The sequence below is a fragment of the Myotis daubentonii genome, chromosome 7 (genome assembly GCF_963259705.1).
Source record: "Myotis daubentonii chromosome 7, mMyoDau2.1, whole genome shotgun sequence".
Taxonomy (NCBI): Eukaryota; Metazoa; Chordata; class Mammalia; order Chiroptera; family Vespertilionidae; genus Myotis; species Myotis daubentonii.
Window position 1 is genome coordinate 55,002,896 of NC_081846.1, and position 27,985 is coordinate 55,030,880.

General features: G+C 40.4%; 1 protein-coding gene across 6 annotated transcripts in view; it reads right to left on the bottom strand.

Moving 5' to 3' along the window:
- The window catches only part of TANK (TRAF family member associated NFKB activator), a 99,878-nt gene that overhangs the window by 57,593 nt on the left and 14,300 nt on the right, over positions 1-27,985 (bottom strand). For 4 of the 6 annotated variants that reach the window (XM_059704281.1, XM_059704279.1, XM_059704280.1 and 1 more), the window contains exons 1-2: positions 26,159-26,309; positions 2,436-2,583 (exon numbers count right to left, since the gene is read on the bottom strand). In XM_059704281.1, coding sequence (XP_059560264.1) covers positions 2,436-2,534 — 99 coding nt within the window. In that variant the 5' untranslated portion in view covers positions 2,535-2,583; positions 26,159-26,309. Of the gene's footprint in view, positions 1-2,435; positions 2,584-22,182; positions 22,202-26,158; positions 26,310-27,985 lie in introns of those variants that run through there. The other 2 variants (XM_059704278.1, XM_059704277.1) reach the window with 2 other exon arrangements.

Here is a 27,985-nt window from a genome sequence, read left to right on the forward strand (position 1 = left end):
GGTGGTTAGGGGCGGTCAGGCAGGCAGTCAGAGGGGTTAGGGGCGATCAGGCAGGCAGGCGAGAGGTTAGGAGCCAGCGGTCCCGGATTGCGAGAGGCAATCAGACATCCCCTGAGGGGTCCTGGATCTGGATTGGAGAGGGTGCAGGCTGGGCTGAGGGGCCTCTCCCTGACCCTGTACACGAATTTCGTGCACCGGGCCTCTAGTATATTATAATATACTAAACACTGTAGTGTTATCACATTACATAATTATAGTAAAATGTTACTGTCTATATTCATTTTATTGTTCATTAGATCTCTTGTCTTATTTACTACTTGTTTGTACCCTTATTTCCCACCTGTTTGTACCTTAAACACCATCAATCTTATTTCCCTCCCCCCACACCATTCCCTGGTTACCACCATTTAACTGTTTTTTATAAATCTGACTTTTTAGATTTTACATATAAGTGATACATGATAACCCTTCTAATTTCTGGCCACCACCACCTCCTCTATGCAAACTTATTTTCATCTGCAGCTATTTTTTCCCTTTTGTTCCCTCCAGTAGCCAAAGGAACAGATGTTTCTCCTCTTGTTCACAGTAAATTCCTTACCCTATTCCTGACCAATGGGTTGGCCTCATTTCCTTCCTCTTGCCATTTAGTCCTTTAACTATTTCCTTACACTATACATTCTCATTAAGAAATGTTATCCACATTCAAGGCTATAATAAAACCTGTTATTCTATTTTATTTATCTTTTATATTTTTATTGATTTCAGAGAGGAAGGGAGAGGGAGAGAGAGAATCATCAATGATGAGAGAGAATCATTGATCGGTTGCCTCCTGAACACCCCTAGTGGGATGGAGCCCGCAACCCAGGCATATGCCCTTGACCAGAATCGAACCCTTGACCCTTCAGTCTGCAGATCAACACTCTATCCACTGAGCCAAGCCGGCTAGGACAAACCTGTTATTCTATACTCTGCATCTACAATCTCCAATTCAGAACTCTACACAGGCTTCTAGATCCATATTTGCAAACATCTACTAAACACTCTACCTGCATGCCCCATAGATAACTAAACCTAATAACTAAAACCGAATTAGACATCATATTTCTCTATCTCCAAATTTGCACTTCCTCTCATTATTGGTTTCAGTTATCAGCTCCACCATTAACCCAGTTTCTATTCCAGATATTTGGTTATCATTCTAGAATCCAGGCTGTCACCCTTAGAAGTAGCCTGCATTCAGGTGTCACCTGCTTTCCATTCTCTATCTCCTACATAAATCTTAGATCTCTTTTCCAATTCATTCCTAATACTTAATTTAACTCCTTATTTTGATTGCTTGAAATGGATGTCATTCATTTTTTCTTTTAAAAACAGAAGTATGACATAATTATATATTAAAAGTACATAAAGTTCAACTTGATGGTTGCCACTTACTTTTAAATTCCTGGCTCTTAGAACATTGCTTAGCATTGATATGTTTGTTGAGCTGAATTCCATATTGTTCTCTATCCTATCTTCTATCCCACAGTCTTTAATGTAACTATATATTAGACTTTTCTAAAGCATATATTAATCCTTCAGTAAATTCTGACTGAATAAGAATAAAGTACAAACTACTTAGCCATATTAATCATGACTGAGCCATAATATACCTTCACAACTTCTTTTAGGAATCATAGGATCACCCTATAGTATACTGTGTATAGAGGTAATTTTACAAAGCTGAAACTTCTGGTAAGTCCTTAAATATTTCACTGAGATAGTCTATTTTTCTGTTATAGTTAAAGATGGAAGACTATTATAAATTAATAACAAATTAGTTCTAGGATATTTAAAAATTTTTACTGTCTTCCTGCTTGCCAAATAACAATGTAAAAACAAAACAAAACATGCCCGGCCAGCGTGGCTCAGTGGTTGAGCACTAACCTATGAACAATGAGGTCATGGTTCCATTCTCAATCAGGGCACATGCCTGGGTTGAGGGCACAATCCTCAGTGTGAAGGATGCAGGAGGCAGCCAATCAATGATTCTCTGTCATCATTGATGTTACTATCTCTCCCTCTCCCTTGATCTCTGAAATCAATAAAAATATATAAAAAAACAAAACAAAACACAAAACTAAGACAGTGATACTTCTTTCAGTTCATCATTTTATGTAAACACTATGAAACTAATATAAAATATTGAATGTCAATTGTAATTAAAAAAGAAATTATGAGACCATTTGTAATATTTTCTTTATACAATCACCTTTAAATGAACTCTTCCCACAGGTCACATAAAAATCTCAGATTATACCCATTAATATATCCCCATGTTTCAGTACTTATAGTTCTTCAAGACAGTTTCTAACAATATAATATTTTTTCAGTAGCAAAAGACTCTCAAAATCCATTTACCAGGATAAATAACTTTGAAAACCAAAACCATATACCTTTTGCTGTAGTTCTTTTACTGCAGAATCTCTATCCATGCATGCCTGTCGGTAGGCTTCATAAGCTTTATTGAGTTGCTCACCAATGTTTTTATCCATTCCTCTCTGTTCTGTAGCATCACTATAAAGGATGGAGTAAATGACAGGTCTGGAAAATAACCAGAACAATTTATCGCTATTAAGTTAGATAAATCTCATTTTAAAAATGCGTCTTTAAAGACAGTTCTATATGGTCTATCATGAACATTATAGCCTCAAGTACTATAAAGGCTTATAAAGGCATAAAAGTCTCATCTTAAATCCTAATAAGAAATACTGTGAAACCTTAATTTCTACATTTTAAAAAATATTCTTTACTAATGTTTAAGAGGCAAGCGTGGTTCCAGTTCATAAAGATGCTACTTTGAAAATAGTAAAGTGCAACCTAAAAATGGAGAAATATAAAAGGCCATTTTGTTATTAATACTTTATAGAAATGCATAACAGAATTAACAGCATGGGAAGAGATTTCTTTTTACTAAATGGACAGTTATTCCCACTTACAAGGTGATTTCTCGCTACACTGAAATTAGAGCAAAATTAAATACACAATAAATGTTTGTGGATGAAGTTCACACTGTTGTTATCACAGAGCAATTAAGATGTGTGAAAATGCTCTTATTTTAGCACAAAATCTAGGGAGAACTGCTATTGGATTGTGTATTTAAAAAGAAAAATTACGTTCCTTCAAGTACTGCCCCCACTCCATATTAGTTTTCCAACTTCCCTGCTGTTTCTGAACTACAGGTGACTTACTCAGTGGAAGTAATTTGGTTTTATCATCTCAATTTGCATAACATCTCTAACCACATACCTTAGCTCTGAGCAGAGAGCCATCCAATAACTGATTCCTCCTGTCCAGCTGTAAAAACCATACCACAGGACCTTTCTTTTAACCCTCTGAAGGCCACAGAGTAGACAAAGTTCTCTATCAGTTATAGGAGGTATTGGGAGTACCAAATTAGTCAGCTTCTTCTTTTTTCAATTTAAATTCTTTGTTTAAAGTATTACATGTCTCCTTTTCCCCCCATTGACTTCTCCCCAGCCGTTCCCACCTCCCCAGCACATGCCCTCACCCCCCTACTGTCTGTGTCCATTGGTTATGTTTATATGCATGCATACAAGCCCTTTGGTTGATCTCTTACCCCCACCCCCCAGGCCTTCCCTCTGAGGTTTGATGATCTGTTCAATGATTTTATGTCTCTGGATCTATCTTTGTTCATCAGTTTATGTTGTTCATTATATTCCACAAATGAATGAGATCATGTGATGCTTATTTTTCTCCGACTGGCTTATTTTGCTTAGCATAATGCTCTCCCGGTCCATCCATGCTGTTGCAAATGGTAAGAGCTCTTTCTTTTTTACAGTAGTGTAGTATTCCATTATGTAGATGTACCAGTTTTTTAATCCACTCATCTGCTGATGGGCACTTAGGCAGTTTCTAAATCTAGCTATTGTAATTTTTGTTATTAATACTTCACAGAAATGGACAACATAGGGGTGCATATATTCTTTCTGATTGGCATTTCTGATTTCTTGGGATATATTCCTAGAAGTGGGATTACTGGGTCAAATGGGAGTTCCATTTTTAATTTTTTGAGGAAACTCCACACTGTTTTCCACAGTAGCTGCACCAGTCTGCATTCCCACCAGCAGGGTTCCTTTTTCTCCACATCCTTGACAGCACTTGTTATTTGTTGATCTGTTGATGATAGCCATTCTGACAGGTGTGAGTGGTACCTCACTGTTGTTTTGATTTGCATCTCTTGGATGATTAGTGACTCTGAACATGTTTTCATATGTCTCTTGGCCTTCTGTATGTCCACTTTTGAAAAGTGTCTATTTAAGTCGTTTGCCCATTTTCAGCTTCTTTACAACTGGAAATTCTTCACAATATCAGTTTCTAATCTTTCATAATGTCTTTCATTTTATCTTTGGGTACATAATGCTTTTAATTTAGTATTTTACATTAAGGTATAATTCATATAATATAAAATGCACCATTGTAAAGTGTACTTTTTTTGTTTTTTAGTGTATTCCCTATGTTGTACAATCATCACCATTATGATTCCAAACATTTTTGTCACCACATAAAGAAACACTGTACCTATTAGCAGTCCCAATTCTCTCTCCCTCCATAACCTGGCAACCACTTATTGGCTTTCTAATGCTATACATTTGACTATTTTGGACATTTCATATAAATGGAATCATACAATATATGGTCTTTGTGTCTGGCATTTTTCACATGGCATAAAATTTCCAGCATTTACCCATTCTTTAGCAAGTAATAGTTCTTCATTGCTTTTTATGCCTGAATAATATTCCACTGCAGATATACACATTTTGCTTAGTCGTTCTTCAATTAATGGGCATTTAGGTTGTTTCCATATTTGTGTGAACATGTTTTCAATTCTCTTAGATATATACCAAGGTGAAAAATTGCTGGGTCAGATGGAAATTCTGTTTAACTTCTCAAGGAACTGCCAAAACTGTTTCCAAAGAAGCTGTATCATTTTGTATTTCCACTAGCAAAGTACAACAGTTTCAATTTCTTCACATCTTCACCAACCTTTATTGTCCATTTAAAAATTATATGCATCCTAGTGCATATAAAATTATATGTTAAGTGGTACCTCACCATAGCTTTGATTTGCATTTCCCTAAAGATGTTAAGCATTTTTCCACTGTCTACTGGTCATTTGCATATCTTCTTTGGAGAAACGTCTAGTGAAGTCCTTTGACCACTTTTTAACTGGGTTATCTTTCTAATGCTGACTTGTAAGAGTTCTTTATATATTCTGAAAACTAGAGACTTATCATATATATATATGCATATGTATATATCTTATGTATTATCTATATATTATATATGTAATATATACACACATATATGTACATATGTGTACATATATAATTTGTAAATACTTTCTTCCATTGTTTAGATTGCCTTTTCATTTCCTTGACAGTATCCTTTGATATGCAAAGTTTTAAATTCTGATGAAGTTCAATTTATCTATTTTTCTTCTTTTGTTGCTTGTGCTTTTTGTGTCATATCTAAGAAACCACTGCCTAATCCAGGGTCATACAGACTATCACCCATGTTTCCTTTTAATAATTTCATAATTTTAGCTTTAGATCTTTGATCCATATTGAGTTGATCTGTATATGGTGTGAGGTAGATGTCCAGATTCCTTCTTATGCATGTGGCTATTCAACTGTCCTAGCACTATTTGTTAAAAAGTTCTTCTTTTTCCACTGAATGGCCTTGGCACCTTTGTCAAAAAATGGATGAAACATTAATCACAATGCTCTTTTAAATACCTAGATAACATTTCAATCTTATTGGACAGTCTTTCATTTTAAGATAATAAATACATTCCTAGGTCAATTTTCAGGCTTAATAAAAACAATTTCAAGGTTTTTATTATGAGGACCACAGTGTCATTACTTTCTGAAGAAATTAAAAGAATGGTAATCTCTTCAAACATTCCACTCAGGAAGTTTGTTTCTACTGCTAACTCTGATAGATGGAAAAGATGAAATACTGTTAGAATAATCAACATTGCCAGGATTTCTGACATGCCATAGACATAATGGAAATACAAGTAATTAGTAGTATTAATACAATGTATCACTTTGAATACTTTATTTATATACTAAATCAATCAAAGGAGGATTTAAGGCAGCTTACACAGGAGATTACAAATAAGCATACAATCAAGAAAAGAAATATATAGGTTAGGTAGCTACAGGGAGTATAATATACTGCATATGCTAATGTAGAAATTAGAGGTTTTAAGTTATTTTATCACTGTCTTAAGAAGCCGCACATGTCAGTACAAACTGTCAATGTAAATCTCATCCATATAGATATTTAAATGTGTTTTTTTTTTTAAAAATTGATTTTGGAGAGAGAGGAAGGGAGAGGGAGAGAAAGAGAGAAACTTCGATTGGCTGCCTCCTGTATGCGGGATGCATCTGGGCCAGGGATTGAACCCACAACCTGATTATGTGCCCTGACCGGGAATTGAACCCGAGACCTTTTTGGTACATGGGATGACGCTCAATCGAGCCACACTGGCCAAGGCTTTACCTGTATTTTAAAATCTGGGACAAACAAGAGCCCTGAATTGGGAACTCATCTAATTTCTTGTTTTGTTCTATCACTATCTGACCTCTGACCTTAGTTTAGGGCCACTAAATCTTTTTGTACCCAAGTTCTTTTCTCTCTAATACAGTGGGGCCTTGACTTACGAGTGTCCCGACTAATGAGTTTTTCGAGATACGAGCCGTCTCTTGGCCGATTTTTTGCTTTGAGTTGCGAGCTAAAATTCAGGTTATGAGCCAGCTTCAGATACCCCACCGCTAGTTGGCAGCGAATGTCACAGTGAACACCACAACATCAGCCCAGCATCACGTGTCTCACTTGTTCGCTTTAAGATTTGACATACGAGTAATTTGAGTTACGAGCTCCATCACGGAACAAATTAAACGCGTAAGTCAAGGCCCCATTGTATAAAAAAGATGTTTGGAATCGATTTCTAAGAAACTACAGTGGGGCCTTGACTTACGATTGTCCCGACTAACGAGGTTTTTGAGATACCAGCTGTCTCTTGGCCAATTTTTTGCATTGAGTTGACAGAGTAATTTGAGTTAACGAGCTCCTTAACGAGCTCCTTAAAGAGCTTGGTCTTCGAACGAATTAAACTCGTAAAGTCAAGGCCCCACTGTACCTTGTTCTACAATTCTTGAGTCTGTAAGTCTAAAAATGAATGTCTGTTCCATCAAGAAGGTGCATTCTTGTTTTAAAAAATGTAAATGCAGAATTAAAAATAGTTGCATCATATGTAAGTAAATTGTGTGGAGCCTTCAATTCAGGTCCTTGAATTAGATCATACAAATGTCACTGAGTTACTGAGTAAATTCCACATGGATGCATTCTATTTCCTGAAATAAGAATGTTATGCTGGGTAGATATGATTCAGGTCAATACAACTAAATAAATGATACATTTAATTCCTATCTCACAACCAAGAAGAGAATTGGGTGTTAGATCAGTGACACTGACCAGAAAAAAAGAAATCAGTCTCTGGGACCCAGCTAATTAAATTGGATAGTTTTCAAATATTAACACCTTGAACTTTAAATCCACTTGTTCCTCTATTTTTTAAAGCATTTGTTAAATGTATATTTTATTTCACAATTTAAGAAGCAGTCACATTTCAATTACATTTTGGCATGCCTCCTGCACAGACTCTAGGGAAACATGCCCAAACCCAAATCTCACTCCCCAAGCCCAGAAAGTCCGAGCTAGAGCAACCTGTCTTGAAAACACTCTTCTACTTATGGTTTCACTCTTTTAAATATATTTTTAGGAAAGCCTTCCATAGTAATTTCTTTATTTCTGGGCCTGATTTGCTGGTTTCTTTCCATCACACACTAAGAAAAGTGCTCTTTCCCCCAATTCTCCAGAGGCCAGGGTAGTTTCCACCCACTCACCTCCATCAGGAGTTCCTTTTTTCCCCTGGTTGGTTCCTGCCAGAAGGAAAATGGGGGACAGTAAGTTCCTATTCTGCTTCCCAGGTACAGCACATGCCACCCAGGAGGAAGTACCAAGATAATCCCTGGGCAGCAAGTTGCTTCCTCCTTCACTGATCCTTGGTTCAAGAAAGAAATTGTCCTAGGCTAGGAGAGGCAGCCTGTACAAGGGAGATAATTTTATCTTCCCTTGGTAAAGTTGCCCAACTCCAACAAAAGTTTGCCAACTGCTAGGGCCAGTTTTTTATTTTAATAAAATACATCCCATTACTATTGAATTCAATTATAAAAAAACTAAAGTATTTGCTTGCTTACGACATGTAAAGCAGTCTGTCGGGTGCAGCAAGGGGCTTCAGAGATGGCACTACCTTAAGAGTTGAATTCCTTTCACAAAGTTTTTTCACCAAGTCATCATGTCCTATTATTCATATTTCCACTGATAAGGCTCTGTGCAATTAAAATACTTGCCTACATTTACAAATTCTTAGTTCAAAGATTTTCATTCAAACCTGCTGCACAGCATTCTCCCAGAGTGCCATGGTGGATGTTCATTCAATACAACATTTTCTGAGTATCAACTATGATCAGAGCTTTGTTGGGCACTACTGATGCAGTGAGAACAAAACAGACATGGAACCTATTCTCATGAAGGCACCTCTAGCTGTAACTTAAAACATATATATGACTACCCTGAGATAGCCAAAGGCTATAGCATTTGGAGAGAAAGTGGTCACATCTATATATCCTATCTAATAATAGACTAACATGGTAATTAACCATACCTCTGCTATGCTTCCCACTGGCTAATCAGGGCGATATGCAAATTAACTGCCAACCAAGATGGCGGCCGGCAGCCACGCAGCTGAAGCGAACATGAGGCTTGGTTGCCCAGGCGATGGAGGAAGCCAAGGTTCCCCGCCTGCCGTGGCCCAGCTCTGAGCTCCGGATGCAACAATGTTGCAATTATAGAAGCTAAACAAACCAAAGATACCTGCTTTCAGCCAGCCCTCGGAGTTGGAGCTGCAACAAAGTTTCAATTACAGAAGGTGAATAAATCCCAGAATAAAAAAAAAAGAAAAAAGGAGAGACTGGGAGCTTCAGTTGCAGGCTTGGCTGGCCTGAAAACAGCCCTCAGCCCCTCATCCAGGCTGGCCAGGCACCTCAGTGGGGACCCCCACCCTGAAGAGGGTGCGGGCAGCCTGAAAACAGCCCTCAGCCCCTCATCCAGGCTGGCCAGGCACCCCAGAGGGGACCCCCACCCTGAAGGGGGTGCGGGCAGCCTGAAAACAGCCATCAGCCCCTCATCCAGGCTGGCCAGGCACCCCAGTGGGGACCCCCACCCTGAAGGGGGTGCGGGCAGCCTGAAAACAGCCATCAGCCCCTCATCCAGGCTGGCCAGGCACCCAAGCGGGCCCCCCACCCTGATCTGGGACACCATTCAGGGCAAACCAGCTGGCCCCCATCCATGCACCAGGCCTCTATCCTATATAGTAAAAGGGTAATATGTAAACTGACCCTAACAGCAGAAAGACTGGGAATGACTGGTCACTATGACACACACTGACCACCAGGAGGCAGACGCTCAATGCAGGAGCTCCCCTCTGGTGGTCAGTGGGCTCCCACAAGGAGGAGCTCTGCTCAGCCACAAGCCAGTACAGCGGCGGTGGTGGGAGCCTCTCCCGCCTCCTCAGCAGCGCTAAGGATGTCCGACTGCAGCTTAGGTCTGCTCCCCACTGGCAAGTGGACATCCCCCGAGGGCTGCCGGGCTGCCAGAGGAATGTCTGATTGCCAGCTTAGGCCCAATCCCCTGGGGAGCAGGCCATCCCCAGAGGGGTCCCAGACTGTGAGAGGTCACAGGCCGGGCTGAGGGACCCCCCTCCTGAGTGCACAAATTTTTGTGCACCGGGCCTCTAGTATATATATAAAAGGCTAAGTGTCTGTCTGTCCGACTGGTAGCTATGACACAGGCTGACCACCAGGGGACAGATGTTCAACGCAGGAGCTGCCTTGATGTGCACTGGCCATTTAAAAAAATAAATGGCACCATGGACCTGGTGCCCACAAAGCAACACTCAGTTTCCCCAAAGTGGGACACAGGCATCACCACCACCCCGGAACAACACCCCACCAAATCGCAGCCAACGCTGTCAAGGCCCCATGGCGCAAAATGCAGCCCACAGCCCAGCCCAGCCTGGAAATGGTGGCTGTGGGTTCTGGGCAATGACATCACATAGCAATGCCTGGCTTCCTCTCCCTAGCAACTAGCCTCCTTGGAATTTCTTCAGCCCAGGAACACGACTTGCTTTATAGCCAGGTGCAAACATTTTACAGTTCAATCAAATGCTTGTGAAGCGTTTTCCCATGCCTCATCTCATTTGATGCTCACAGAGGTCCTGGAGTAGGTAGATAGGAGGCTTGGTAGAATTCTATTTTCTTTTCATTAGATGGAAAACGGAGATTTAGAAAGTTTAGAAACTTGACCCGACTGAAAAGAAGAAATGGTGGACCTTGAAAATTACTTCAGGTTTTCTCACTGCGCAGAATATAGTGAAACACTGCTACAGTTAAATATTTTATCCTTTGTTCTCCCTGAGTGATCTACAATAATAATCTGCTTTGTGTTGATATTTACTGCTGTGCTGCTGACAATTACCTGAAAGAGAAGTTGGGGTGCTTCACTGGGCTGGAAAAAGTTTAGCTACTTCAGAAAGCAGGTCTAATTAAGCAAGTTAATCTAGATATATAAAAAGCTAAGTTGACTCATGCATGCACGATACATATAAAGCTCTCACTGGCGCCAATCACACGCATGTGTTTTGATCTGTCATTGTTGATCATGAATTTGGTTGACATATCTATTATAAAGGGCGAATAGTGATATTAAAATATTTCTTCTAATTAATTTCTTTTCAATGTGCACGAATTCATGCACCGGGACACTAGTCTATTTATAAGGTTTAGGAAATGTTTTGGAGGTAGTGGCATTTGGATCGGGCTTTTAATTATGGGTAGAAATGACCTCACCTATTCCTTTTAAAAATATGTGTTTTTTTTTAAAAATTGATTTCAGAGAGAGGGAAGGAGAGAGAGAGAGATAGAAACATCAATGATGAGAGAGAATCATTAATTGGCTGCCTCCTGCACACCCCCTACTGGGGATTGAGCCCACAATCCAGGCATGTGCCCTGACCAGGAATCAGCTGGAGACCTCCCGATTCTTGGGTCAACGCTCAACCACTGAGCCACACCGGCCAGGCTCAACGATTCCTTTTGATTATCAAATAGCAGTCATCCTTTGTAAAACAGTTTCCAGATACCTATAAAGATGTTTTTAGTGATAGATAATATCCATTCTTTACTAAACCAAATAAGGATTATATGCATTGTTTAGCTTGATTTTCCTGGTCTGGTTAACTCAATTTTTCTTGGTCTGGTTAAGACAATTTTTAAGTATAACAATAATGGTTACTCATAGAAATGATTGACTAGGCTAGTGCTTTTCCCATGATCCTTGAAACACAAGAGTGGAAATAAAATAAAGAACAAATCCTTTATCTTCTTTGGACCTCAATTTTCCTTGATTTCAAAATTAAGGGGTTAAATAATATAATCTCCTTCAACTTTATTATTACATAGCATTTCCAAAGAAATACAAAATAGTAACTTTTCCTTGGCAAATATTGATGATTTATTTTTCCTCATAAATGACACCATAGATTTAAAAAGAGTAGCCATTTTGTTTCAAATTGTATTATAAACTAGGCCTTGGTTACAAAATGGTTGATATGGCTTTCATTTCAAGATGGTGAGAAGCAAGTATATAGGATATCCTAGAAGTAAAGAGATAATACTATACTATGAAAATATGTGATATAAAACTATGAAAATTAATGACTATTTAATAACATTTATAAATTCCCTCCTAACATTTTACTAGGTAGAATGAAAAAAAGTATAGGCTTTGGATTCAGATCTCAGATCTGCAATTTTCTAGCCTATGAAGAGACTGTTCCAAGATGTTATTGCTGTCTGCCCCGTAGGTTGGACTACTGCCAGAATGGAGGTTGCTTTCCATAAACTCCCCTTAGAGATTGTCTAATCATAACTGACGTTCATTCTGACATAAATCAGTACCACTACCTAGTCTGCTATGTGCTGGTTCCTGGAGAAGGTTGTTGTCCTGACCTGGTAGCATTAATGTACTAACACTCCTGACTATTCCTCCTCCATCCCCATTCCCACCTCCCCACCCTGTATAATTCTTTGATGCCTGCCAAGTAGCATGGGAATCCATTTCATCTTGCAGCTTTCCAAGACATGCCTCCTTTGTAAATTCTGCATAATAAACTGTATTAATAAACTGGAGTGATGAGCCTCTTTCTTCAGTCTTGCCCTGCTCTCCACTTATGTTTTCTTACCACATACAGTTTGTAGGGTTATTATGAAGATTAAAAGAGACCATATATGAAACATATGTTATTTGTTCCTCATATCCATTCTCTTCTATTATCCCTGATTTTTAGCTTGTATGGTCATGTGACCATGTTCTGGTCATCAGAAAGTAAATGTGATTTCCAAGATGAGCTCTCCTTTTTACCTTTCTCACTTGTCTAGCTGGATGAAATGTTGTGGTGAGTCAACCAGACCCTGTGGTGAGGGCAACACTTCAGTGATGGTTAAACAAAACAGATGGTGGAACAACAAGAATGAAGATGCTTAGGTTCTTGACACTGTGGCTGCCAGATCAGCTCTGGGTATCTTCTACTTTGAATTGGAATATGCGAATGAAATAAAATTTCTGTCTTAAGCCACTGTGTTTGGGGATCTCTTAAGAGAGGAGCTGACCTGTTCCCTAATTGGTACAATATTCAAGACTGGTTCAGTGCTGAATACACAGTAGGTAATCCTTGATTTTTCCTCCTTCTAATTAGAGCTTATAATTTCTTAAGGCAGACACACATGAAAATGATTAATCATATCAGCAGTCAATTACAAATGTGTAAAAAGGTATGAACATAGCTTAATAAGGTTGTGGCAGGCACATGTAGAAGTATATGTAGGAACTCACCCAATAGTTCACTCAAGATTTGTGCATTTAATTGTATGTAAATTTCACCTCAAAAGAGCAAAAAGAAAAAGAGAACTGTTGGGCTTCACAGAGGATCTAACAATTAGACTGGGCCCTGAATATGAGAAGGATTTCAATAAGTAGAGAATGAGAGGGAAGAACATGCACTCTGAAAGGGCAGAGGTACTAAGTAGTCTTTACTATAGTGCATTTAGGGCCTGGAGGTATTCTACTTATGGAAGTCTAGCAGATATGCGGATGAGAGGAAGTTCAGACAGGATAATCAGGGCCACCATCTAAGATTGTGCCACATTACAAAAACCCTAGGGGCAGCATTCATACTGGAATAGTATCCCCTAGAGATGCAGAGTGCACCAACTGCATAAACTATATATATGCAGCAGACTCAGTTATGGCCAGATTGTAGTAGACCTTGAAATTTAGACTTTAAGAAATTTAGACATTAAGGAGAAATGAATGATTTACAAGTAGGAGATGCACATGTTTTAGAAAGGTAAACTGGACACCAGCATGGAATATAAAACTGAGGGAGACAAAATCAGAATATCCATAGGAAACTTGCTCTATTCTGGGTGGAAGATGAGGGCTTGAATAGAGCAGGGGAAATGGAAGGTGGATGGATTAAAGAAATATTTATTTCAAAGGTAAAATCAACAGGATTAGTTGGCCAATCAGATCTAGACCAGGCGGAAGCATTCAGGTCCCTACAATTCAGAATCAGTTACCTGGGATAGGGCCCTGAAATCTACATTTTGATAAGCACAGTAATCCAGGTGATACTGTTGAAGATGGTTGGTTCATCAGCCATCATTTTCAAAATACTAGACAGACAAGTCAGAGAAAAATAAATATCACATGATCTCACTCATATGTGGGATATAATGATCAACATAATTTGATGAACAAGAATAGATCCAGAGACAAATGGGAGGGGAGGGGGAGTTAGAGAGCAACCAAAGGACTTGTATGCATGCATATTAGCCTAATCAATGGACACAGATACTGGGACGGTGGGGGCTTGCCCGGGGTGGGAATTGCTGGGGAGGGGGGCGGGTCAATTGGGGAAAAAGAAGACATATGTAAACTTTAGACAATAGTAATACTTTAAAAAAATACTAGGCAGACAAGACAGGGCTGATAGCCAGACACAGAGAAACAGGAAGAAAAATTTTTTGGGGAAAGGTATTCAATTTTGGACAAAAGTGCTTGAAGAGACATAATTAACAATAGGCAGGAAAAATGTAGCTACTAAGTGATATAAAAATCTAGAGGAAGAAATAAAGACTAACTATGCCTTCCCTCCTGCTTACATTCTTTAAGTACTGATTTGAATGTCCAGTGTTCTTTGATATAGCAAACCAGACCAAAATCTTTTTTTCTATTGCAGGAAAAAAAAACTAATTAAAAAAAATATTTGTTTTTATTGATTTCAGAGAGAGGAAGGGAGAAGGAAAGAAAGATGAGAGATCTCAGTCGGCTGCCTCCTGCACACCCCCTACTGGGGATTGAGCCTGAAACCCGGGCATGTGCCCTGACCAGGAATTGAACTGGCGACTTCCTGGTGCATGGGTCCAACTCAACCACTAAGCCACACAGGCCCAGCAAAAAACCCCTAAGTTTTTGAAAACAGTGGAGAGAGAAAGAAGCAACATGCATTACTGTACCACTTTATGTCATAAGATGTATACTTTTTTCTCCCAAGTATAAACCAAAAGAGAAAAGGCCCACTTATTACCTATATAATGTCAGAAGGAAAACTAGGTAATGCATAAAATAGAAAGGCATTTTAGTAGAAGTCTGTTGTCTTATGTAAAGAGACTATTAGCCAAATAGGTAGAAGTGTTAGCTAATGCTTTGTTCTGTTAACCCTTACATACTATTAAATAACACACAAAGCAACTCTTGTAGCATGTTTGAGTGTGTGATTTTTCTTAAGTCTTTATTTTCCAATCTACCAAATTCATGACAATAAAACAGTATTACTAATGATCTTTAACAAGAGTAGGACAACACTGTACCTATGCTCTGGTCTTAACCAAAAAAGTTTGGGGGAAAAAACAAACCTTCAAGTTATCTGAAAAAGGTCTCCCAAATAGAAGACAATAATGTAAGAGATGTCACAGGATGCACCAGATTCATAAAGAAAAAGAGGCAATTAATCTCATGAATCAATAGATTAGGGGCCTCTCCAGCATCTCTTGAGATATTTACTGTAAAAAAACAAAACCATTATAAAAGGATAGAACGCTTCTTTAAAAAGAGTTAAATTTCAGGAGACAGAGGACCTTTTCACAAAAAGGCCTGTTTTCTCTTAAATCACAGTTTAAATTGCTGAGCAGTCATTTAGCCTTGAGAATATTACCAATGATAAATGGGAACAGGCAAAAGCCCACATAATTATAAAGCTGTACTCTGTGCTCTTATCCACTGGCACGGGACTCTACAGCTCTTCATATTCGGCTTTTAATTTCCCCGGGGACACCTACAGACTGTTGGGCAAATGCTTGCAAGTCACAACTTGTTTTATTAGAAGTAATTGTGAGAACTCCAGTAAGAAAATAATAAGATTACAGAGATCTCCAGATCTACATTTTCAGTCATTCCCAAGATGTTTAGGGTGTGACTTTAAATGTATTAATATGATAAAAGTTTAAAACCAGACATACTATTTTTACGCCATGCAACACACTCCAACTGCTGAATACTCCTGAGATAGGAACTAAAAATCTTTGCATGGCCTGACAAACCAACCTTTCAAACCTGTATTTGTGCCCAACTCACCCAAGTTTCCACTCTTTCCAGGGCCACACCAATTTTTTCTGAAATATGAATATTCAGACCTCGTAAATCCTAAGACTGTTGTAGGGAAGTTTAATAAGATTTTTGGTTTGCTATTTCACTTCCTTTTGTATCTGGAAAAATTTTTAAAAAAATACTATAAAATAAAGATTCCAAACAATTTTTAGATGAGACCACATCTTGTGTAATAATTTCTCTATTAAGATAATTTATAGATTACAATCAAATTTAAAAAGCCTCATCAACCAAAGATAAAGTCAGAGTTGGCATAGAGAATACATGTCGAGTCTGGACATGCTTATTGATAGGTAAGAGTGAGCAAGTCATTTAACCTTTCTGTGGACCTCAGTTCCCTCATATGCCCCAGTTTAGTAGGTAGGGGTAGAGCATGCTGCAGGATATAGGTTTCCAACCTGTCAATACATTAGAATCATCAAGGGTAGTTAAAACACACACACACCACCACCACCACCACCACCACCACCACCACCACCACCACCACCACCACCACCACCAATGATCAGCAAACAGTGTCTAAGACTTCTTGGATCATATTTGGTGGTAGTGGTGGTGGGGAAGCAGAAGTGACACAGATTTAGAATCACTGCCATAGGAGTGTCTAGTTATAACTGGGAAATCACTGTACTCCATAAAACACTACACAAATATGCACCAAGGTAGGGAAACAGGCTTTCATAGTGTCCTTTTGTTTCACAGTAATCTGCGTTTTTAATTGTTCCAGAAGAAGTATATAGAATGTGAAAACAAAAATAGCAGTTGCTAAGGTAGATGATTTTTTTTAAAGGTATTTTGATATGTTGGCAGATGGCCCAAAACAATAGCACTCCAATAATATTGTTTCCATATAATTTCCACAACTCATCCTATCTAATAAAAGACAAAAAGGGTAATTAACTGTACCTCTGCTACGCTTCCCATTGGCTAATCAGCAGGATATGCAAATTAACTGCCAACAAATATGGTGGCCGGCAGCCACGCAGCTGAAGTGAATATGAGGCTTGCTTGTTCCAGTGATGGAGGAAGCCAAGGTTCCCCGCCTGCCGTGGCCCAGCTCTGAGCTTCGGAAGCAACAATGTTGCAATTATAGAAGCTATACAAACCCCAGATACCTGCTTTCAGCCAGCCGGGGCCTCAGAGCTTAGAGCGCCAGTGATGGCAACAGAGTTTCAATTATAGAAGCTAAACAAACCCAGATTCCTGCTTTCAGCCAGCCACGGCCTCAGAGCTGGAGCAGGGCCTCAGAGCTGGAGCCGGCTCTCAGCTCCAGTGACAGCTATAGAAGGTAAATAAATCCCAGAATAAAAAAAAAAAAAAAAAGAGGCTGGGAGCTTCAGTCACCCGCCAACCTGAAAATGGCCCTCAGCCCTTCACCCAGACTGGCCAGGCATCCCAGTGGGGACCCCCACCCTGAAAGGGGTGTGACCAGCTGCAAACAGCCATCAGCCCATCATCCAGGCTGGCCAGGCACCCAAGCGGGACCCCCACCCTGAAGGGGGTGTGACCAGCTGCAAACAGCCATCAGCCCCTCACGTAGGCTGGCCAGGCACCCCAGTGGGGACCCCCACCCTGATCCGGGACACCATTCAGGGCAAACCAGCTGGCCCCACCGGTGCACCAGGCCTCTATCCTATATAGTAAAGGGGTAATATGCAAACTGACCCTAACAGCAAAAAGACTGGGAATGACTGGTCACTATAACACACACTGACCACCAGGGGGCAGATGCTTAATGCAGGAGCTGCCCTCTGGTGATCAGTGCGCTCTCACAGGGGGGAGGTCTGCTCAGCCACAAGCCAGGCTGATGGCTGCTAGTACAGCAGTGTTGGTGGGAGCCTCTCCTGCCTCCTCAGCAGCGCTAAGGATGTCTGACTGCAGCTTAGTTCTGCTCCCCACTGGCAAATGGACGTCCCCTGAGGGCTGCTGGGCTGCCAGAGGGATGTCTGATTGCCATCTTAGGCCTAATCCCCCCGGGGAGCAGGCCTAAGGCAGCAAGTGGTCACCCCCGAGGGGTCCCAGACTGCAAGAGGGCACAGGCCGGGCTGAGGGTCCCCCTCCCCCCGAGTGCACAAATTTTTGTGCACCAGGCTTCTAGTCAGTCTATAAAAGGGTTTCATCTATGAATGGAAGAGATTTACCATTAATGACATTTGCACTGAAGTTCATGTGTTTGAGTGTGACCACAGCCCTTCTCCTACCAAGCAGCAGTGACCCTTTTAACATGATGCTCCCCCTACCAATACTCCAATCATCTCAATTCTATTTAAATTCTCAAACTATCTACTGATAGTTGAGATAGGACATAGATCCCAATGGCATGTCTTCAATCCCGAAGAAGCACATAGCCATGGAACAGAAGGACAATCTTAGTCTTGTTTGAATGTAAAGCATCCCAACAATGAAGGAGGCAGTTCTCTATTTTCTCATGGGAAACATTAGGGTCAGAGGTAGGGATCCATACCTATTGAAGTAATATTACTTGCTAGATGTTTTACATTAGATACCTTATTTTAATCTTCCATCTGCAGGAGCATATATTTTCTAGATAAGGAAACAAGTCATCAAAAGTTAAAATACATTGACTAAGGTCACAGAATTAGAAAATGGAAGACCTAGAAAAATCCAGGTCTCTGTGACGTAAAAATCTAATCTCTAGTTCTTCTCACCCAAATTTAGTTTTTATTTTGTAATTAAAGCTATACATATCTATATTTTAATTAGTCAAATAGTTTCACAGGGCTTACGAAAAACAGCAGTCCCTTGCTCTCCTCTCCCCATTCCTGCTTCACCTTGGCAAAAGTTTTCAGCTCTTTTGGTTTACTGTTTCTGGCATTTCTTTCTGTACTCTAACATACTACATTGGCACTATTAATTTTTCAGTTTTATCCATCTTCCCACTATGCAAAATAAGGATTAAGGTCTCTTTATAAAACCCCCTCTCTGCTTAATGCCCTCCCTGTTCTCCTATTTTTTGGTTAGAGTAGCATTCAGTTTTTACTTTCTTAGGACTATGTAATGCTATTGACTGCTGGATGATATAATAGAGTGGTGGGCAAAAGAATATTTATAGTTGTGAATACTCAAAACACAGAGTTCATTCTTGTATTATTATTTACTTACTATTATACTATTTATTTGTATTACAACTATAAATCTACTTTTGCCCACCATATACTATGGCTTTTTCCTTTTCTAAAAAACCTTTTCCCTGAAAAAACTTCCTGTTTGATTTATTTCTTTTCCTTTTTTGTTTTAAACCTCACCCGAGGATATATTTTTTCCATTGATTTTTAGAGAGTGGAAGGAAAAGAGAGAGAAACATCAACATGAGACATGATTGGTTGCCTCCTGCATGTGCCCTGACCAGGCAGTGATCAAGCCAGCAACCGATGTACATGCCCTTGACCAGAATCGAACCCTTGACCCTTCAACTTGAGGGCTGACACTCTATCCCAGCCGTGGGCAAACTACGGCCCTCGGGCCGGATCCGCCCATTTGAAATGAATAAAACTAAAAAAAAAAAAAAAAAAAGACCGTACGTACCCTTTTATGTAATGATGTTTACTTTGAATTTATAGTAGTTCACACAAACACTCCATCCATGCTTTTGTTCCAGCCCTCCAGTCCAGTTTAAGAACCCATTGTGGCCCTCGAGTCAAAAAGTTTGCCCACCCCTGCCTATCCACTGAGCCAAACTGGTTAGGACAGTTTATTATTATCACTAATACAACTCCCAATCCACTCGAACATTTGTTGTTTTATCAATTTCATCTTTTTAGAAGAAGCTCTCCTTGAGCTTTCTGACTTGCTGCCTTTTATGCCTAAAAGAGACCTTCTTTCACCTTGAATTTGGGAATTCCCTTTGGGATCTACATCCTATCTAAACTACCTTTCTCTAGCTGAATCCCTCATTTTCGGTATCCCAAATCTTTATCCTTCTTGTTTACTTGTCCATTTGGTGAAGTTAACCCTGCAGTAGCTACTTCTGAGAAAGTGTTTGCGAAGTACATTTTTTGAGACCTTGCATAACTGAAAATAGCTTTACTATAGCCTCAGATTTAACTGATAGTTTCCAGGTTAAGAGTTCTAGGTTAGAAGTAATTATTCCTTAGAATTTGGAAAGCCTTGCTATGCTCTCTTCTAACTTACATTTGTTTTTGTTGAAATCCAGAGACATTTTGATTCCTGATTTTGTACTTAACCTATCTGGAAGTTCATCCTTCAGTTTGTGAGATTTTCTGGAATTATTTTTTGGGCAATTTCATTTCTTCTGTGTCCCTTTCTGGGACTCCAACTATACGGACGCTGAAACTTCTAAAGTGGTACTCTAATTCCTCCCAGCCTCCTTTTCAATTTTAAATGAACTTCTTTTCTTCTTTTCCTATTTTATAGATAAAATATCTTAAGCCTATTGTCGATGGCAATCAGTATTATGCTGCCAAATGATAGGTAAACAATCTTGAATAAATAAAGTAATAATCAAGGTAAGTAATGGTGCTTATGGAGCTCCACTGAGACTAGGACTGTGTGAGCCAAACAATGTTCCACCACCAGATGTTCCATGCCCAGTTTAACCAGAGCAGCTCAATTCTGATTATTTATACACTCACGTACACATGCATTTCAAGACTGAAAAGAAACACAGGCTTAAAGGTAGATTCCTACCACCTTCACCCCAGAATGATTTATAATTCTTTAATAAGATCTACTTTTTGTGGGGTGATAGACAGCGTGAGTGATTTGGGAGGTAGGAAAGACCGCTTTGCTGGGTTTCCCCCACTGCTAACACTATTCTAAGTGTTCTGCCAGTGTTCACACTTGTGAGAGGCCAGTTTAAATCTAAAGCAGTTTCAGGATGAAGGATAGAAATTACCTGAAGTAACTGCTTCCTCTTCCACTGTGCCCTAGAAAAGAAAGTCACCTGCTTTTCCCAACTCCTTGGGGTATGAATAATATGAGTTTGAATTCTATTTAAGAAAAGTTGCCACCTTAGCAAACAAAGAGGTGAATAAGGGAGAGATACATCCTATCTTTTCTGTATCTGAGTTCTGTTGGCCTTCTCACCCACAAAAAAAAACAGAGGCAAATAGCAGAAAATAAGTCAATAATGTAGTACACAAGTATAAATAAAAGGATACCCTCTGTCTTAGATAGTTACGGTAACTCTTTAGAGAAGTATGTGTGTTTTCCTTATTTGAAGGAAGGAAATGGATGAAAACTGTCACTCGTAACATTTACTTAAGATCGTTCCCCCTTTTAAGAGAGCTCCATGGCAAAAGCAGCCAATTCCCCAAATAACAGCTTGCATTTCTAGTCTCACCTTCCTGGTTGTAAACTTTGGTTATCGATATACTCATAGCACACTGCACTATACTGTTTCTGTGTCCCACTCAGACAGCTGAAATAATGGGAACTTACAGAGCCAGCATCGTCAGAATCTGGATTTTGCATTTTTTCCATAAGCTGGTTGGCTAAATGCATAAGGATAAACAAGGTAAGACAACTTCATTGATCAAACTGAAAGCTCCCCAGACCAGGTTCTCCATTTGGCTGGATTTTAGAACTTGGTGAAACTTTTTGTGCTACCTTCTGAGAATTAAAAGAAGACTGCACAGAGACCACACCCATGAGTTTCAGCTTTGCCTCACTCCCTTTTCTTCTCCAGTTGTATAAAATTTCTTTCAGACAATTTATCAAATGTGATTGGTTGAAGTACACAACTAAACAATATCACACCAAAAGGGAAACTAGCATGTGTTGTACCCCTTTGAGGTGAACATAAACATGGTACTGCTCAGTTAGCTTGCTCAGTTTTGTAAGGGGTATCCTCTCCTCTGAGTAGGTGCCATGTTAGAATCTGGAGATGGGGTGGGGTATGCAATTTAAAAGTGGCTACTGAATATTAAAAATCTGTTTTTATAAATCACATAAAGTAGGGCTCCTTAGAATATTCTTGAATGGAGAAACTATAAGAGAAAGCTTATATTCTGTATGAGGAGGCATAAGAGGTCTGTGTTGGAAGCAAGGGCACATATTACAATCTCCTAATATTTGTGAGATTTCAATGTTTATAAAAAAGGAAATATGGACTCAAAAAGGTGGAGAAACATCAATATCAAAGAAAAGGCATTTCTAGTTTAGGGGTAGCATATATATGATGTTATGAAATGCCACATAATACATGGCTAGGAATAGTAAAACCATTTAAATATCCCACAATAACAGCTGATTTTCTTCAAGTAATTTTAAATAATATATTACCTTGAAATGATCTGAGTTCCTGATTTCTGTCTTTTTTAGCAGGTCTCTCTTCATAGCAAAATTCCCTGTTGTTTGTTCTGCCACTCATGGGAACAATTCTCCATACCTCATTCCAGACAATATCCTCCTCTTTCCCCCTGATTGAAAACCATTGCAGCAAGCATAGGCCATAGTAGAGGAAAAGTTTTACATCAATTGGCTATCTATTTTCATCTACCATTTACTTTTGCATAATGGGTATGGTTTAAAAAACATGCAGTTTTTGCCGAAACTGGTTTGGCTCAGTGGATAGAGCGTCGGCCTGCGGACTGAAAGGTCTCAGGTTCGATTCCGGTCAAGGGCATGTACCTGGGTTGCGGGCACATCCCCAGTAGGAGATGTGCAGGAGGCAACTGATCGATGTTTCTCTCTCATCGATGTTTCTAACTCTCTATCTCTTTCCCTTCCTCTCTGTGAAAAATCAATAAAATATATTTAAAACAAACAAACAAAAAAAACATGCAGTTTTTGCTATGAAGCATGCCCTCAAATCATGTCAATAGTTATTTTTTTAGATTAATAGATGATCAATTAAAATATTCACATAATGCCTGCATCACTCTGTAAATAACAAGTACGAGTCTCCTGAAGTGTACATGTGCACATTGCTAAATTATATTACCTGCCTGAGGTCATATCCTTGAAAGTAATCAAAACGTGTTTAAAATAAGTTAATAACTCTACCAAAGATTACATAATGTACTATTAGCCACATATTAAGTCAACTATTAGTTGAGTGAAAAGGTAGTCTTTGGTTAGATAGTTTGTATTCCTTAGAAGCCAGCCCTGTTCTATGTGTGCACACACCACACACATACCTGGACTGTGAGACTGATGTCCACTTTATATTTAAGTAAGTACAAGCATGCTTAGCCTGTGTATTTTCTCACTCACTCATTTTGAAACCACCCTATGGGATTTGCCTACAGTAGAATGTCAGCTTGGTTATAACCTGTAAAGGAAGAAATTTCCCAGCAAAAATAGGAAGCTAATGACAACAAACTGAAACTGATGCTCTTTCAATTGAGTTTCACTCTTGGTTTCTTTCAGGGCATATAATACCTTACCCATGTAGAAGCAACACCTTTTCTTTTATACTACAACTGGAATAGAGGTGAGAAAGAGAATTTTATTATCAGCCTCAGTCTATCTACAACATTTTCCCTGACCATCAAAAGAGGGGCTGGGGGAAGGAGAGGGATAAAAACAACCAGGATCAGTACAGCAGTTCTTTGTTCTCAACATTATTGGTGTTTCAGACCCTTTTATTTATTTTGAGAAGTTTTTGTTTTGTTGTAAAGTTCTGGATCTGTTTGCGAAATATTGTTGCTGTTTTAAGAACAACGTACTTTCAAACCAACATGGTTTTCATGAGTGAATTCTTTCAGACTTTCAAAGGACAGAGAGCTCTTATGCTATCTACATTACTTTAGAGCAGAGAAAGAAGGAACTCTTCACAGTTCTTTTCAGGAAACCAGCATAACCTTGATATCGCTTTGGCAAAGATAACACAGAAAAAGAAGACTACAGATAAAACTCAATTATTGATTTTAAATAAAACTGCTACCAAAAGGAACCTATATGCTTAAATATTACACCATAACCAGGTGTAAGCTTGGATCACAAACTGAAAATCTACTAAAATAATTTACCATTCTAAAATAAGTTAAAGAAGAAAACACATGATAGGCCATGACAGATGCCAAAAAGCCACAGGATAGAATTCAACTTCCAGTCCTGATGAATATATCGTTAAGTAGTAATGAAAAGACAGCATCTTAAGAAGAAATAGACAAAATGAGCAATCAACATCTATTACTTAAAAGTCCTCTCAAAGTGCTAGCCAATGCACAGACAAAATAGACTTTGCACACAATCCAAAATCTAATCTCTACAAAAATCCTACTAAGCTAGAAACAGTAAAGACACTTTCTTGGTAAAGAGAATTTATTGGAAATTAAATAATAGCGAAACAGGATTATTTTAATGAAATATGAGCAGTTTATATTTTATTGAAAGAGTGCAATATTCTAGAAAATTTTGAAAAAGAGGGACTTGTTTTATGAATTACTTTTTAAAAAAGGCCATTATCAAAGCGATTAGTATTTGTATGGGAAGAGACAAATAGAACAAGGCAACAGAAGAATAAGAAGAAGAAGAAAAAGACCCATGTACACATTTTTACTATTTGAAGGTAGTATTATTCCTAGTCAGTTGGGGGAAAGAATTGATTTCAGGAAAAATGGCTAAATATCTATCTTGAACAATGTACAAAAATAACTCAGATGTTTTAATAAGTAAAGCATAAATATTATTTAAAAAATTAAGACAATATAGAAATATATTTTAATAATTTTTAAGTGGGGATCACCTTAAGCAATATAAAACCTAGGCATTTTAAACCAAAAGACTGATAGTTCTTGAAAATATATTTCACAAAGGATTAATATATCTGGATCTTAATAAAATATAATTGTGAAGAATAAAGGGCAATGTACAGACAGGCTGTTTTAAGAGATAGTCAACTAGATTTTGGTACACCCAGACAGAGGAATACCATGCTGCCGTTAAGAAGATAAGGTAGTGTTGCCATAACCGGTTTGGCTCAGTGGATAGAGCATCGGCCTGCGGACCGAAGGGTCCCAGGTTCGATTCCGGTCAAGGGCATGTACCTTGGTTGTGGGCACATCCCCAGTGGGGGGCGTGCAGGAGGCAACTGATCGATGTTACTCTCTCATCGATGTTTCTAACTCTCTATCCCTCTTCCTTCCTCTCTGTAAAAAGTCAATAAAATATATTTTTTAAAAAAAGATAAGGTAGTGTTGCATAAGGCATGACTTCCACTACGTATTTTTTTTTAATCTGAGAAAGCAGATAACAGAATAGTATGCATATAAAATCTCCTTTTCATAAGAAAGTGAAATAACACATTTATGTACCTGTAAGAGCGAGATGTCAAAGGCCTTGGTGTACACGGTTGGGGGTAGGGCTGCGAAAGAGTTTCCTTTTCTGCTTTGTACATGGTTATATCATGCTAGGGTTTCCTCCCGTCCCAAAAGATCAGGGACAAAATAATTTTCCGACAGAACATAGTGCATGCTTGTCTGCTACCTCTCGCTTGAAATGTATATTCCAATCGTGGCGGGGGTGGAAGATCATTTTATTTTCCTTCGTTTTCAGGTCACTTCACTTCCTTCCTTACCATTTCTCCCTTACGAGAACTTTGTCAAAAGCACCTGAGGTAAGTGACACTGGACATAGCAAGGCTGCCCTATGTTTGCTTGTTACAACGTAACAAGAGAGACAACTCCTCTTGCGCTCGGTATCCTCCCCGCCTTCTTCGCCTCTTGACCAGCGCGGCTCTCCACGGCGGCCACTCACTCTTAGCGACTGGACCCAGCGTCCAGGTTCCCTGCACCGGCGGCGGGTGAGCCTCCGCTCTTCCCGCCTCGGCCACCCCTTCTCCCCGGGACGCTCGGGGAAGTTACCCAACTTCTCGCCGACAAGACGATGAGGACACCCCGCGGGGAAGCCGAGAACAGAATTGCGCAACAACTTGGGAAAAAGTTTTCGAAAGCGTGACCGTGACAGCGCTAGCTTCTGGCAGGCAGCTCCCGTGCCCCCTAAGCCCTGCCTCCCCAGTCTCCCAGCGAAGACGACGGCGTCCGAGAGAGTCCCTCCCCAGCTACGTCGCGGCGGGACGTCCTGGGCCCGGAAAGCCCCTCCCGGTTCAGCCCGGAGCGCAGACCCGGTGGCTCCTCTCGCAGCAAGTCCCTCCCCGTCCAGAGACCGGGACGTCTCCTCAGCTCCCCGGTTTCTCTCCCTGCGGCAACACGCTGCCAGCGGATGCCTCTCGCTCACACACACACACAAGTTCTCCGTCGCCGTGCTCGACGGGGTCGGACACACCTCCTCGTTCACGAAGTTTCTTACTCACAGTTCAGGGGTTCCGAGTGGGTCTTCCACGCTCCGGGTCCGCGGCGCCCAGCCAAGTGACTCCAACCGGAAGTGGCTTGCCGTTCCAGTTCAGAGGGCAGCGCCTGCGCGCGGAGCCATTAACTCCTCACCCTGCACCTCCCCGGGGCCAGGCCGGGCCTCTCCCGCCCCGCTCCTCCCCGCCCACACAAGCCCCGCCCAGCGCAGCCCCTCTCCGCCCACACGAGCCCCGCCCAGCGCAGCCCCGCCCCTCGCCCACACAAGCCCCGCCCAGCGCAGCCCCGCCCCTCGCCCACACAAGCCCCGCCCAGCGCAGCCCCGTCCCTCCCCACCCACACAAGCCCTGCCCAGCGCAGCCCCTCTCCGCCCACACGAGCCCCGCCCAGCGCAGCCCCGCCCCTCGCCCACACAAGCCCCGCCCAGCGCAGCCCCGCTCCTCCCCGCCCACACAAGCCCCGCCCAGCGCAGCCCCGCCCCTCGCCCACACAAGCCCCGCCCAGCGCAGCCCCGTTCCTCCCTGCCCCGCACGGAAAACTGCCACTGAAAGAGGACCAATGTCAAGTATAAAGGTCACCTGAGGGTCTTGGTTAGGTTTTTGCCGAACAATAAATAACCAACCAGGTCTAAAACCACCCTGTAGGTGAGTTAGCGAACACAGAATCACCCGAGAGGCTTATGAAGGTTCTAACAACTCACCCAGAGAGATTCCTAGAATTCAGAGGAACTGGGTGAAGCCTTTCAGGAACCTGTTTTCGACAGATCCTCGCCTGGATATGGTGAAGGTCCACACTCAGAAACCCTACTCACACACGTACACACACACTTTTGGTTCCCCCGCAACAAGTAACGCCTTTCATTAACTGTACTTGCTAAAGTTTGAGTGGTCGGTAAACGCAACAAATCTTTATTAGGAAATTTCCCACGATGTTGCCATTTCCTAACCATGCTTGAATATTGTCCAAGATAAAGATTTTAGATAACTCAAGGAAAGTGTTTGTACTCCCAGTTTTAGCTCTGACACCTACAGGCTAAGGCAAGTTGCTTAACTTAATGAACCATTTTTTTTTTTTTATCTGACAAAGGAGGACAATAATAACCTACTTTACTGGATGGATGGTTGAGAAGATCAATCCGATAAAGTAAGCAAAAGCTCGTGGTAAAGTATAGAATGCTCTACAAAGGAAAGGTGGTGTCCCAAGTCACGCGCATCATGCTGGCTCCTTCCCATCACCAAGGTTTTCCCTGGGATTCCTTTCAGGAAATGAAAGTAGTCAAATCCACAGCCCATGTGGCAGCTTCCTTAGCACACCGAAGGCTGGGACTCTCCATGTTGACTGCAGTATGATTGCGTCTGGCTGAAAGCAGGTAGCATTCTCAGAAGCTTCCATGATAAAGACCTATTTACTTAGTTAATTAAAAATAGTTTTTAAAACTCTCACTGCTTTTGCATATATTTGATGTGGGTTAATGGTGTTTGAAAAAGACCTCACCACCAAACACCAAGCCAAGAAAAAATGACCATGAATACTATGTATTTTTGTCAGGCAGAGCCTGCTCTAGAACATAACTTTATATCCATAGACTTGACAAAATTTTCTAAGTCATAAACTCTCCAGTCCTAGTGATGCTAGCTAGCCATGCCATGCCTGAACAGGTCTTCAGTTCATAATTTTTTCTTCATCCTGAAAATGTTAAGCCTAGCTCTGGAGTTCTTGAACAACAACTTCTTCTTCTCCTTCTTCTTCTTCTTCTTCTTCTTCTTCTTCTTCTTCTTCTTCTTCTTCTTCTTCTTCTTCTTCTTCTTCTTCTTCTTCTTCTTCTTCTTCTT